This window comes from Gopherus evgoodei, chromosome 8 (genome assembly GCF_007399415.2).
Source record: "Gopherus evgoodei ecotype Sinaloan lineage chromosome 8, rGopEvg1_v1.p, whole genome shotgun sequence".
Classification (NCBI taxonomy): Eukaryota; Metazoa; Chordata; order Testudines; family Testudinidae; genus Gopherus; species Gopherus evgoodei.
The window spans coordinates 103,334,719-103,349,830 of NC_044329.1; the positions used below are offsets into that span (position 1 = coordinate 103,334,719).

Here is a 15,112-nt window from a genome sequence, read left to right on the forward strand (position 1 = left end):
GCTGTTTTGTGCACATAGTCAGAATATGGCACCCAAAGATGGTGATGAGGTGCTCCCGTTGCACTCAGAAAATAAGAGTAGTTTATGCACACGTTGAGCACCTGGACACCCACAAGTCATTTTTCAAATTTGCAGGTTGATACTAAAGCTGGCCTGCCAAGGATTTTTTTGTTAATTGAACTTGTGCCTCTTTGCTTATAATTTATATTGTGGTAGTGCCTGGAGGCCAACAACTTGGGAGCCCATAGTACTTAGGGTTCCTTCACCAAGGAATTTACCATCTAATTCTAGCCATATATAAAGAGGATCTGAACAGTAGGAGTTTTATATGTTTTCTTTTCAGCTTGTTTACCTTTGAAATATTAGGAATGAAAACTCTGGTCTTCACTGGTTTGAGAGGAAGATGTGCTGGGGATTTCAGAACATGTTTATTGTGAGATCTAACTCCATTAAAGGGGCATGAGTAGTTTTTTTTTTTAAAAAGACATCCTTTACTTAAAATACTAGTTAGTTAGTTAAACAGGTGTTTCAAAAGTAAACAAAAATAGAGTTTTAAGCAGTCTGAGGGCTTGTCTACACTTAAAATACTACAGCAGCACAGCTGCACTGCTGTAGCACTTCAGTGTTGACACTACCTAGGGTCACAGGAGGGGTTCTCCGTCTGCAAGAGGCAGTAGCGAGGCTGGCAGAAGAATTTTTTGATATAGTGCTGCCTAAACAGACTTTGTGAGGATTTTTCACACCCTTTGCTGACATAGTTAAACCAACATAATTTTCTAGTGCAGATGAGACCTGAGTAAAAATCACTTGACTCTTGTGATGCCACCAGTGCACAAGTTAACACAGGTTTTAGATTAAATTCTAGCCCTCTTGAAGTCAGTGGCAAAAGTCTCATTGACTTTGAGGTCAGGATTTCACACTTTGTCTCTGTCCTTTTTTCTCTAAAACTCCCATTGTTGCTACCAACAATGTGGCTCCACAGGTAATAGCAAAGTGGGAATGTTAATGTAAACAGTTTTACCACTGTTTTATCCCTAGTGATAGTTTTGAGCAGGGTTAGATGACATAATGTTTAAAATATTCACTCTACAGTAATCCTCACTATTGCTAGCACCAGTGATAGTAGCACCGGGAAATTCTAAGGAAGAAAGGCTAATACAGAGACTCACAGAGCTTTTTGAGGGCAGACAAGACCTACATTTCAAATGTAAAAGAACTAGCAGGACACACATATGTGCCCCTGCTTTTATTTATTTATTTTTAAGTCAACTTTTCAAGCTTCCTTTTTACACCATAACCAAACAAAAAAGCATGAGTCTGGCCAGTCCTGTAGCTTCCTACTATATTTTCCCTTAAGTAAAAGATAAAATGTTTAACTAGGATTCATGAGAGTAAATACAAAATTCCTATTTTAATTCAGATTTATAATATGACTGAATAAATGCAAATATCAAAACACCTATCGACTACAATAAAGTATAGTGTGATTTACACCTATTAAAACTTCACCCAAACATGTCTGCCAATCTGCTTCAGTCCTGATTTGGAACATGCCTGCTATCTCAATTCTGGACCTCCATCAACTTGTTACATGACCTGACAAATCAGTGAACCTTGATCCTGCAAACAGGAGTGGAACCTCCTGTTCTTCCACTGGAGAAAACCAGCCCCACACAGAATGATTTAGAGGAAACTATGAATGGAACATCATGGAGTTTTTTTCTTTCCTCCTCGTTCCTGTGAAGTATGATCATCTGAGCCTTATAATTGTCTTTTATTTTTCTATTAAATTACATGCCCATGTGTGGTGCTGTGGAAATAATCACAAATGACATTTTTCTCTTAATGTACTGTATAACAGTTTATGTGATCATGAGAATGGTTTATAACCAAATAAATCAATATATATGGTACTATAGCAGCTTTAGGATAGCACATCTCAATTGATTGGCCTCTTACAGTTGGTATGGCTACTCCCACCTTTTCATGTTCTCTGTATATATAAATATCTTTTTTCTGTGTGTTCCATTCTATGCATCCAATGAAGTGGGTTTTAGCCCACAAAAGCTTATGCTCAAATAAATTTGTTAGTCTCTAAGGTGCCACAAGCACTCCTGTTCTTTCATCAGTAGGAAGTATCCTAATCAGCTCAGTAAAGCAAACAGCAGACTAACTTCTTTGCTTTGTTTGCTTTGCTCATATTCATGTGACATCTTGGCAAGCAGACGCCTTCCAGTATTGCCATAGATGTATTACCTTCTGTAGACAGGTTCCGCCAGGGCTTGACCCTCCCTGAGGGGGAGGTGAGCCACACCGGCCTCACTGTCTTCCCTGCAATTACAATCCGCTCTGGCCTTTTGGCAGGTCAGAGCAGTGACAAAGTCAAAAGGGGCCCAACCCTTGGTTCGGGCGGGCACCAACCCCAGTAACAAGCAGCTCTGGCCCTTTGGAGCAGGGCAGAGCAGTGGCAGAGTCAAAAGGGGCCCAGCCCTTGGTTTGGGCAGGGCACCAAACACAGTAACAAGCAGCTCTGGCCCTTTGGAGCGGGGCAGAGCAGGGGCAGAGTCAAAACGGGCCCAGCCCTTGGTTTGGGTGGGGCACCAAACACAGTAACAAGCAGCTCTGGCCCTTTGGAGCGGGGCAGAGCAGTAGCAAAGTCAGAAGGGGCCCAGCCCTTGGTTCGGGCGGGGCACCAAATACAGTTATCAACAGCTCTGGCCTCTTTGACTGGGAAGAGGGGGAATCTGCCACCCGGTTACGGGTGGCAGGGGGAACGCAGGCCCACCCACTCCTCTGCGTTCCAGCCCGGGGCCCTTGTAGTGGCAGTCACCGCTACCGGTGGTTAGTGGGGATCCTGTCCGAAACACACTGACATCGGCAAGGTTAGCCCTACAGCCTGACTGGCGTCAGACTCCCCCGGGCTACTTCCTAGTTCCCCCTCTACTCCTACCTGGTCCGGGGCCTCTGTTCCGGGGACGTCCAGGACCATCAGTTCCTCCCAATCCGGGCTGAGCAGCAGGTCCGGTAAGGTTTCGGGGAATGCAGGCCAAGCCTGGTCTGGGGGCTCCTCGGGGCCGTAGTAGGGGCGAGGCAGTTCTGGCGGCTCCTCGTCGTAGTAGGGGCGAGGCAGCTCTGGCAGCTCCTCGGCGTAGAGGCCTTGAGAATGCTCCGGCGGCTCCTTGTCGTAGTAGAGGCGAGGCAGCTCTGGCAGCTCCTGGTCTCAGCCTCTGGCCCGGGCAGTCTCCCAGTTACGGGCATCAGCGGACACGTCTGCTCCTGCCGGTGGCAGACCTGCAACTGAAGGCTGGGGCCCAGCTTTTATTCTTCCGGGTAGCCGCCTGACCCTCTGAGGGGCGGGACTTCCACTCAGCAGCCCCGCCCCCATGGATGACTGACAGGGCTCGAACCTCCCTGAGGGGGAGGGGAGCCACACCACCTCGCTACACCTTCCATAATGTGTTATCCCCAAAGCTTTTGCTTGACATTTTTATGTCATATTGCCCCAACATGCAATACACATTTCCATGCACTAAGACACACATATAGACAATGTGCAACAAAATAGAAAAAAGATGTGTTTTGGCAAAAAGAAAATCACCACAGTACATATCCATAGCACACACAATAACTACTGAAAACAAATACTCCTCTCAGCCATCTTCATATAGCTGTCAGTCTTGCCAATCCTTTTGTTCATTTCATAACACACTTTCAGATTCCTCTGCAGTGTGTAAGTGTGGGTTATATCTCATTTAATCATATCCCTGCCATTGCAGGGGCCTTGAGCACTTGTGTATCTTGGTCGCTCCTGTTCTCTGCTTGTGGCAGTCAATAGCCTAGTCTTCTGTGGGTTTTATTTACTTTGGTCCCATTTCTGTTATTGGGTTTAGTTTGCAGGTGGTGGGTAGCAAAGCCGGCTACAGGCACCAATGCAGGAAGCAGGTGCCTGGGGCGGCCAACAGAAAGGGGTGGCACTCCGTCCGTTATTGGGGTGGCACATCCAGGTCTGCGGCGGCAATTCGGCCGCAGATCCCTCAGTCCTTCTCTTCCTCTTCAGCAGCTCAATTGGATTTTTCTTTTTTTTTTTCTTCACCGCTTGGGGCAGCAAAAAAGCTGGAGCCAGCCCTGGTGGGTAGTGTTGGTGGTCTGTGATATACAAAATGTCAGACTAGATGATCTAGTGGTCCCTTCTGGACTTAAACTCTATGACTCTGACATTTTGCCAATATCAATGTACATCGAGTGATTTACAAAAGTTGTATTGGATTGCTTTAACTTTTCCTTATTATTCTCAGAAACTGTCACTGAATAAAGTTCCTTCTCCACTCCAAAGTCCTTCAGAGGAAACTCTGAAGCTGAGGGGAAGGAAGGCAGCTAGTGGAGCCCCCACAGGGGGACACATCTTACAGAACTCCAGTGACTGCATAAAGTGAGTAATCTCTCCTCCTCTGAGCAGTGACCCTATGGGTGCTCCATTTCAGATGACTACCAAACAGTACCCTCAACTGAAGGGAGGAGCTTCAGAGCTGAGTCCAAGACTGAAGACAAGACTTCCTTTCCAAGGACAGCATCTGATCTAGAAGAATGAACCGCCACATAATGTTTGTAAAAGGTGTGTATCCAAGTCCATAACACAGCCTTACAAATCTCCCCAATAGAAACATGCTCAAGAATGTCATAGAAGTAGAAAAAGACCTTGTGGCATGGGTTGACACTGTAGAAGGAGGCTGTATATCAGCAGATTCATAGCAAGAAATAATGCATCCAAAAGTCTACCTGGAGGATCACAAGGTGGAGACTGTGAACCTTTTGGACTTGTCAGCAATTGAAATTAACAGGCTGGGAGACTTTTCTAAATGGTTTGATTCTGTCCAGATAGAAAGCTAATGCCCTCCTGAAGTCCAAGGTATATAAGGTAGCATCCCTTCAGGTGTGATGTAGTTTTGGGGAAAATACTGGGAGATGGATGACTGATTGATGTGAAATTAGGAAGTGGGCATGACAAAACCTAAGAACATAAGAACGGCCACACTGGGTCAGAACAAAGGTCCAGCTAGCCCAGTATACTGTCTTCCAACAATGGCCAATGCCAGGTGCTTCAGAAGGAATGAACAGAACATGTAATCATCAAGTGATCCATCCTCTGTCATCCATTCCCAGCTTCTGGCAACAGAGGCTAGGGACATCATCCCTGACCATCCTGGGTAATAGCCATTGTGGAACTTATTCTCCATGAATTTATCTAATTCTTTTTAAAACCCTGTTATAGTCTTGGCCTTCACAACATCCTCTTGCAAAGAGTTCCACAGACTGACAGCGTGTTGTGTCAAGAAATACTTCCTTTTGTTTGTTTTAAACCTGTTGCCTATTAATTTCATTTGGTGACCTCTAGTTCTTGTCTTACGAAAAGGAGTAAATAACACTTCCTTATTTACTTTCTCCACACCAGTCATGATTTTATAGACCTCTATCACAGAGGTTCTCAACCTTTTTCTTTCTGAGCCCCTCCTCACCCCCACACCCAACATGCTATAAAAACTCCATGGCCCACCTGTTCCCCAATAACTGGTTTTCTGCATATAAAAGAAAGGGCTAGTGTTAAGGGGTAGCAAGCAGGGCAATTGCCTGGGACCCCATGTCACAGGGGCCCCCCATGAAACTACATTGCTCAGGCTTCAGCTTCAGCCCCAAGTGGCAGGGCTCGGAGACCTGGGCTTCAGTCCCATGCAGTGGGGCTTCAGCTTTCTGCCCTGGGCCCCAGCGAGTCTAATGCCGGCCATGCTTGGAGGTCCCCCTGAAACCTGCTCGAGGCCCCCTAGGGGGCTCCCCAATCCCTGGTTGAAAACCACTGCTCTATCATATCCTTCCTTAGTCATCTCTTTTCTAAAATGAAAAGTTCCAATCTTCTTAATCTTTCCTCATACGGAAGCTATTCCATATCCCTAATCATTTTTGTTGCCCTTTTCTGAACCTTTTCTAATTCCAGTATATCTTTTTTGAGATGGGATGACCACATCTGCATGCGGGCATACCATGAATTTATACAGAGGCAATATGATATAATATTGTCCTTGAAAAACACTGTAAAAAGAGGCTCTGCCTTTAAAGATCCAATTTCCCTGATTCTTTGGGCAGAAGTGATGGCCACCAAGAATATTGCATCATGAAGAAGCTAAGAAGAGAACAGGTATCCAATTGTTCGAAGGGAGGTCCCATAAAACACTTCAATACTAAGTTTAGATCCCATACAGGGAAGGGAAAAAAAAGTTTTCCAATCCCATGTAAACCTTACCATCATGAGATGAGCAAACAATAAGAATCCCTCAACTAAGAAATGGAAGGCTGTTATAGCTGCAAGTGAATTCTGATATAACTCATAAATAATACTGATTTGTTTTAAATTCCAACAGATAGTCAAGGACAGCCGAGAGGGAGGAATGAAAAAAAAAGACAGCACTGGTCACACCAATGGTGGACTAGCTTCCATTTTTGAAAGTGTTCCACATAGAACTTTTCCTGCTGTTTAGCAGCACCTGCTATACCTCTGCAGAACAGGAAGTCTCGATTCCTGAGAACCATTGAAGAACCAAGCCCTGAGATGCAGAATTCCCAAGTTGGGATGGAGAGTGTGACATGCATCTTAAAGGAGATATGAGGAATGGACAGAAGACTAATCACCAAACAGCAAGACCAATTAGCTAAGGGGAGCAGGCCTATCTGGACCTCATTGGAACTATGAATATGACCTTGGCTTTCTCTTGTTTGATCTTGTTTACACTTTCAATATCAAAGGTGTTGGAGGAAACACATACAGAAGGCTCTTTCATCCATGGAACAAGGAAAGCATCTCTCAGTCATTGAGGGCCCAAGCCCCCTCTTAAGCAAAACTGTTAGTATATAGGCCTGTTTGTTAGCCTGAGATAGAATTTTGGGTTTTATTTTTGATACTTTTATATCCTTACTAATATGTATGAACCACTGTGTTGCTTCTGCCTAACCAGATGAGGTTTATAGCACAATGAGAAAAGATAAGGAAGACAGTTAAAAGGTTGCTGAGTATGGTGGTAGTTTAATATACAAGTGTACACTTGAAACTGCCTCAACTCCTATCTCAAGGCAAGGTCAAACAACCAGTAGGGAGGGGCAAGGCAGGTTGGGGGAAGAGGCATAAGAAACACTAAAAATCCAGAGATGAGGTGACCCTGGCAAGTACATAACCTTACTCCTTATCCCTCCCATGGGGCACAAAAGAGGTGATGCCGAAGACCCCAGACTCACAACCCTCCAAAATGGAACATGACCATAAATTGTAAGGGATGGGACCAGGGGCATGCACTACAAGTATAATTAAGCCTGCTCAGAAGGAGGAGGTGGAAAAAAGGAACAGGAAAAGCTCTACTCATGTAAAGAGCTGGAATTATGCTTGCTTGGTAACCCCAATAAACATCGCATTGCCTGGACTTCGGACTCTGGTCTTCTGCTGTCTGTCTGTGTGACAAGAACCAAGGGAGGGCAGGGGAAGCCCTAACAAAAACTGTCTACACTTCTTGTTGGTGAGGGTGGCAAAAAGATCCACCTCTGGAAAGCACAAGATCAGAAAAAAATATGATTGAGAATCCAGCAATCTAACTCCCACGTGTAATCATGCTGAAAGCATCAGCCATGATATTTTGAATGCTTGGAAGGTAAGCTGCTGACATGAGGATGTGATTGGATATGCACCAGTTCCATAACTTTATTGCTTCAGCACAAAGAGAAAGGGGAACTCGCCCCATCCTGCTTGTTGGTTGATGTAAAACATGCAAGCTACATTGTCTGTCATGATTTTGATGGGAGAAAATGAATATAGATATTCCTGACTGCTTTCAACTTCAGGAGGTTGATCTGTAAACAAGCTTCTTGAGAAGTCTATCTGCCCTGAATTTTATGCGTCCCTAGATGCACCCTGCCCAGAAGATGCATCTGTCGTTATAGTGATGGTTGGAGATGGCTGAATAAAGGAGACATCTGCACAGATGTTCTGACAGTTCTTCCACCAATTGAGGGAGTCTTGTACTTGAAAAAGGACTGATACCAGCCTGTCCAGATGATGTTTGTTCAGCATATAAACTCTGCTGAGCCATACCTGCAAACAGCAAAGATGTAACCTTGCAAGACACATTACAAAGTTACAAGCTTCCACATGTCCCAGAAGTTTAAGACAATTTATTGTTGAAGTCTGCAGGCTTATTTGAGTATTTGTAATAAGGTTTGATAGAATCATAAATCTGTCCATGGGGAGGTAAGCTCTAGATGTTACTGCATCTAAAGAGGCCGCTATGAATTCTATCCTTTGTGCTGAGGTCAAAGAGGACTTTTCAGTGTTGAGCTGGAGACCTAGCTTGAGGAACAAAGCTGTCTTCATGGCAGAAATAATTTCATTGTAAGACTGGCCTTTGAGCAGCTATTCGAGGTACAGAAAAACTATTAGCGCCCCCTAAATCTTTGAGAATACCCCAGAGCAGAGGAAAGGCCAAATGGAAATACCCAATACAAAAAGTGGTCTTGGTCAATGAGAAACTGAATTAAACTCTTCTGAGATGGGTGAATCATCATATGAAAATGCACATTCTGAAGGTTGAGGGACGAAAACCAATCCTCAGGATTCAGTGATGGAATTATAGCTGCAAGAGTCACCATCCTGAATTTTTGTACTTTCACAAAGTTGTTTAGGAGTCTTTTATATCTGGACTAGGTCTCTACCCTCTATTCTTCCTTGAGTCCAGAAAATACTTGAAGTAAAATCTCTTCCCCCTGTGCTGTGCAAGAACTGGTTCTATGAATCCTAAGCATAGATAGAAGGTTATTTCCTGTCTCAGCAAGTGTTTGTGAGAAGAGTCCCTGAAGAAGGACAGGGAAGAAAGCTAGGGTGGGGGGAGGAAGGTAAAATTAATGGAGTAACCCAATTTTGTAATGTCCAACAACCATTGTTTGGATGTAGTCTGCTCCTATGCAGGTAGAAAGTGGGAGAGATGATCCCAAAAGGGAGGGAGGCAGGTAAACTGGTGCAGCTGGAGATACGAGAAACAGCGGTGTTCCAGGCCTTTGATCAAGCCACCAAAACTTATGTTTTGATAATGAGGATGGTTGAGTGGTTGAAGCTGATGTAGTGGGTGGTATCTTTCTTTGAAACCTTGGTTAAGAACATAAGAATGGCCATACTAGATCAGACCAATGGTCCAGCTAGCCCAGTATCCTGTCTTCTGACAGAGGCTGCTGACAGATGCTTCAGAGGGAATGAACAGAACAGGGCAATTATCAAGTGATCCAGTTATGCCCTAGTAACGAGTTCCATTGGTTGACTGGGTGTTTAATATTTTTTTAGGTGGCTCAGTAGGTCTTTGGTAACGAGAAAACTGGAGGGGGCAGGATCTCTGGGTCTTCTGAGATCAACTAAATATTTGTTTACTAGGAAATGTATAAATTGCAAAAGATTGCAAGATGGTCTAGGGGTATTTCAAGGTGTGTAGTGATTCATCAGTGGTCTCAGCAAAGAGTTTCAGACCATTAAAGGGGAGGTCCTCAGCAGTGTTCTGGACTGCCTTAGGGAACCCAGACAGCTGGAGCCGAGATGCCTGACACATGACAACTGCCGCGGAGATGGATTGAGCTGCAGTAACAGCAGCATCTAAGGAGGCTTCTAGTGATGTTCTAGTCAGTAGCTGATCTTTTGCTATGATGGCCTGGAACTGTTTGTGATGTTCTGTTGAAAAGGTGTTCAATAAAAGTGGTTGTATTTCACAATAAAAGCTTGGTAAATTGTGATCCTAAACTGTAGGGTCACAGACTTATCTCTTTAAACCACAAAGGTCAAGGTGTTTTTGGTTCTTGTCATATAAGGTCGATTTAGCGTGATGCTGTCTTCCATATTCATTTACAGCATCAACGACCAAGGAGTTAGGAGAATGGGGAAAAATAAAAATTCAAAATCCTTGGCTGAAACATAATATTTATCAGCACATTTGCACATGGGTGGTACTCTTGCTAGGGTATGCCAGATGGTTTTGGCAGGATCCATGAGGGACTCATTAATGAGAAAGACCACTCAATCAGAAGATGTCCTTTGCAAATATCCAAGAGCTTGTGCTTTGACTCTTGTACCTCTTAAAGCAGGATCTACAGACAATCCGCCACTTCTTTCATTAGGTCCTGAAATTGTTTAAAGCATCAGCCAGGGAAGGGGAGGGAAGCATCACAGCCTCATCTGGGGAAGACGAGGAAATGTTAGTCTGTAGAGTGACCTCCTTGTCTACTCTAGCCTCTTACTCTTCAAAGATTTCTTCCTACAACTCAGGTAGCTGAGGAGGAACAGATGGAGCAAGAGACTATCTGTCCTGATGGTCCCATTCAGAAAGGTGGTGGCTCCAGGGTCCCAATATGGCCACTGATGGGGACCATAAGGAATAGTTGGTGGCATCCACTGCTGCTCATATCAATAAGCAGAACCCTGAATTTATCTTGCTCATGAGTCATCCTTTTCCTTGTACATTTTAGTGAGGGACACCCTATACTGGTAGGTAGGGAAATCTTACTCTGAGATGTGAGAGTCAGAAGAGAGGTCCTCCTTATTGTTCAAAGAGGGAGCTCTGCCAGAAAATGCTGGGGAATCAGATGGTACCCAGGAGAAGTGTAATTTTGATGACCATGTCAATGCCAATACCCATCAAGAGGGGACACTGACTCATCTGAAACAAACTGGTCCTTGGAATACCTAAACTCCTGTGGTGTGAGGTAGGTTAACAGTGCTGAGGAAGGAGTCTGCTTGGATGAGTCCTTTGCAGTGGAAGCTGTCGGGGCAGACAATGTTGACTACCTTGAAGAGAATATAGTCTCAGGTGGCTGCTTAAACTTCTGTAGTACTGAGGGAGTTATGATGCTAGGTATCGGAGATTATGGAGCAAGATCTGTTGATACTGTCTTGCTAGAAGCAGGCTGTTTCTCTCTGCTTCCCCGGTCGTGTTTCAACAGTATCAAAGATGGTAAAGGTGAATCCCATTATAGGTGACTGGTATGCCCACTGGATGGTTGGAATGAGGAGTTTCAGTTGTATTAATCAAATAAGGCTTAAAGTACTGCACCCCCAAATTTGCCATCTGAGCTAGCATAATGTATGGGCATAATGGAATAAAGGGTATAATGTTTGATAAAGGTCAGTAGGTTGTTCCACATTGCTGCCCTGCAGATCTCAGATATCAGCAATTTTCTGAAGCAGGCTGACCAGTGACTATGCATGGTGGAGTGACTAGTTCACCAGCCATCTAATAACAGAAACAAACTGTGTGATCCATTTAGAGATTCTTTGTGACAAGACAGCCTGGTACTTGGAAGGGCCAGATGCTTATAAAGAGTCAAGGAGAGAACCTAAAAAGCATGGTCCTGTCAGCGTAATAGACTAAGACTCTGGAGATGTCGAGTGTGTAATTTCTTTTCCCCTTGCACTGAGTGCAGTTTTGGGAAGACTAAGGGTAGGTTCATCGACCATTTCAGGTGGCGTTCTCAGACTACATTAGGGATAAATAACTAGATAAATAAATAAATTGAATAAATTAGTAGTCTTTGGGCCAGAGAGAGCATGAGAATGACTCTTTAGCTTGGTGGTTAAAGCTCTCACATGGGAAGTGGGATTTCCAGGATGCTAACCACTGGGAAGTAGTCCTTCCCACTCTCCCAAGCTTCTTACAAAAATGGCATACGTACCTAACCCCACAAGAGGGTTTGCAGCTAAGAATCCCAAACAGAGGGAGGCGGCTCTCTCCAGCCTGGGTTTAGGTGCTGTACTCTGAGAGGGGTAGGGCTTAGGAAACAAGCCCTGTCTTGGCATCTCCCATTGGCTAGATTAGGCTGGGAGCTGCTTCGTATGCTGGCTTTTGTGAATCCCATTCTGAGGCACCTATCCCAATTCGCTGAACAGGGAACCTAAGCACCTAATTCAGGCTTTGTGTAACCCAGTGATTTTCTAGTTGCCTAATTTCCTTTGTGAATCTAGCCCTTACAGTCTGTCATTAGGTGTGCATGGTTTAACTGCCCTGTATAGGGGAGACTGACCACCAAGCATCAGTCCAGAGGGGTGGATTTTCTGAAGAGTTTAGCTGGCACTAAAGATTAGTGTATTATGTCTGTATTATCTGTAAAATAATAATACTCTGTATTATCCATAAAACACACTAATATGTATTGGTAATTCATATGACTAGTTTGAAATACTTGGTCTACTTTTTAGGCTTGGAGGTAGATATTTGTACAGGTAAGTGCTGAAAAAAAAAGTGACACAATCTTGGGATTGAATTGCCCCAAAGCAGAAGTAGTACTGGGAACTCAGAGGAGATGCTTAGAGGGTGTAAAATTTTTACAAGTTGATCATTCATCAGTCTTGCCTGTTTGACAAAGGAATAGGGAAGATTCTGAGGCCTCTGGTTTAGCACACCCAGTCATGAATTGATGAAATAAATACCCTCCCTGAAAATTAAAACATGTCAGCAAAAGGCATTGTTAGTCAAGTTTATTTTCTTGAAAAATAATTCAGAATTTGTATTAGTTTGAGTAAATTAATTTTTTTTAATTACTATTGATACATTCTTACTATGAATTTTACTATTATAAAAGCAAGTCTGTCATTCTTTTCAGTCTATTCATTCAAGTCATTGTCTGGTTCTGGGAAACGAGCGCAATCACCACCAGTGAGACAACTGGAATCTAATGAATGGTATTTGCAAATATTCCCTATGGATTTTCGTGCTGACTCAGACATGGGTAGATGGGTTATGTCTTCACTTGATTTCACTACAGTCAGTGTTTCATTAAAGGGAGAAGATATGACAGCATTGTCTTCAAGTCTTGACTTTGGAATCCTTGCTTTTCCAAGCTGTGGGAATGTTTTAGTAGAATTTTCATTTTCTTGATCATCACAGGATGAGTAGTTTAACTGAAATACAACAGGAATTATAACTCTTTTCTTTGTGTTAATACTTGACAAGTATGAGTTCAGGTTTCCTGTAAAAATTTCATTTGAGAGGGAAAGGTGAGAAGTGGAATCATCTGATAAACAGTCACAGGGTGTTCCTATACTCCTGCTGGATGAAGATGTAAATGAGGAAGTCCTGGAATTTACAGTCAAACTCCTGCTTGGCATATTCAAGCTGACCTCTGAATCTGAGCTGTTACACACGACTGTTTTTGTACCGGAACAAAAGTCATCTGTAGTATTACTTTCAGCAGCTGCAATGACAACATTTTGGTACTGTCCATTAGATGTCATGAATTAAAATATGACCATGACAACAGATTAAATTATAACATTTACTGAGACTATTTTCAGTGCAATAGTTTAAAGTGTAGTAGTAAAGTTAAATGTATAACTATATGCATGTTATTCTTACTGTGTTCTGGTAGAACATTAAGGAATTGTAATTAAGTGGGAGATTTTCAAAAGCACCAAGAGATCTAAAAGCATGACTTCCACTGACTTTCAATGGGATCTGAGCTTCTGAATCCCTTACTTTTGAAAACTCCCCCCCATAATTCATGAGATGACAGAATATCTGTATTTTAACTAACACCTTACACTGGCAGGTGGGTTAGGAATGAGGTCTAGTATCTTTTCTGTACAATTCACTTATGGAAATATGGCATATATCAGGTTTTTTAATCCAAAATTAGTTTATATATTTTAGCTAAAATTGGGAAAAATGGTTTTCATGGATTAAAATATATATATGCCTACCATGTGCAATAACTTCTTTTTATGAGTTTTTATAAAAATTTTACAGAATGTGATTCATAAATGTCATTAAGAACACAATTTGGGGTACTGAAAGAAAAAGAGGCCAAGAAGGTGAAAGAAGCTTAGAGAGGCATGGAGGAGTTGAGAGGCTCAAAGTAGTACTGAGACACTGAAGGCAAAATGAAGAAATATTGCACAAAGTCCCATTGAAAACAAATGCCTGAAACCCTTGTAGTCTGAGTTCTTTATAAGACTTCATAGATTATGACTGCATGATAAACTATACCCAGGCTGGCACTGCTTCAGGAAGTCTTATATATATATAGATAAATTTACACCACATAGTCTCTCTAAGACTGAAAGCTTTCTTATTTAGTCCCTCTTCAGCAACTGATGACTTCATGCAGTCCTCCTTGGGGATGTTACTTTCTCAACAGAGTTAATGGGGCTATTGACCTTTTCAAAGAGTCATACAGAAAGCTATGGATTGCGTTAGAAGACACATCCGCAACACTGTGAACTTTCCCAAGTAATCCCTTTGGTATTGTAGATGGCTCTACATAATCTTCTTAGAGTGGCATGTCATTTTTTTGATGGTGCATACTATCTCACACTTATTCTGGGGTTGTTGACTATTTCTCACTATCCCAAGGCTGCAAAGAGTGAAAGCAGTCTTATTTTCTCTAGCACACTTGAGGTATTGTGTTGTTGAAGTGTCCTACACAAACTATTACATGTTGAATTACTGTTGAAAATTTAGTGAAAATTACTACTGTATTGTAAAACACCTCTAACAAAATAAAATGTTAAAGGCAAAAATTCTGCCTTGAAATGATACAAAGGAATAAAACCACAAAATCAATGGATTTAGACAGTGGTTATTTATCAGTTACGTGTGTGTGTGTGTGTGTGTGTGTGTGTGTGTGTGTGTGTGTGTGCATGTGCGTGTGCGTGTGTGTGTGTAAAAACCAATTTCCCTGGAATCTAACCCCCTCATTTACATTACTTCTTACGGGGAAATTAGATTTGCTTAACATCATTTTGCTTGAAGTTGCATTTTTCAGGCACATAACTGCAACGTTAAGTGAGGAGTTCCTGTATGCATATTCCATGACTGGTGACTCCCAAGCAATAGACCAGCTGCAAGTAGATGGGAGCTCAGCCTTAACAGAATAAAGATTGCAGAGCAGCCTTGCCAAATGCAGCATCTGACCTAGAGAACTCAGTAATCACATCTCTTAAGCATGTGAACAAAATCCCCGGCTACTCTCCATATATCTAAAATAGACACTGTGACGGGGTGTATAAATCCCCCATTAGAGCTGCACCTGCAGAGAGCATGCTCCAGCAGGG

The 15,112-nt window shown here is 42.8% G+C and overlaps 1 protein-coding gene across 1 annotated transcript in view; it reads right to left on the minus strand.

Moving 5' to 3' along the window:
- Window positions 1-12,655: 12,655 nt before the first annotated feature.
- The window catches only part of C8H1orf185 (chromosome 8 C1orf185 homolog), a 39,548-nt gene continuing 37,091 nt past the window's right edge, over window positions 12,656-15,112 (minus strand). The window contains exon 5 of the mRNA XM_030573942.1: window positions 12,656-13,254. Within this exon, the coding sequence (XP_030429802.1) occupies window positions 13,171-13,254 (84 nt within the window). The 3' untranslated portion in view covers window positions 12,656-13,170. The remainder of the gene's footprint in view (window positions 13,255-15,112) is intronic.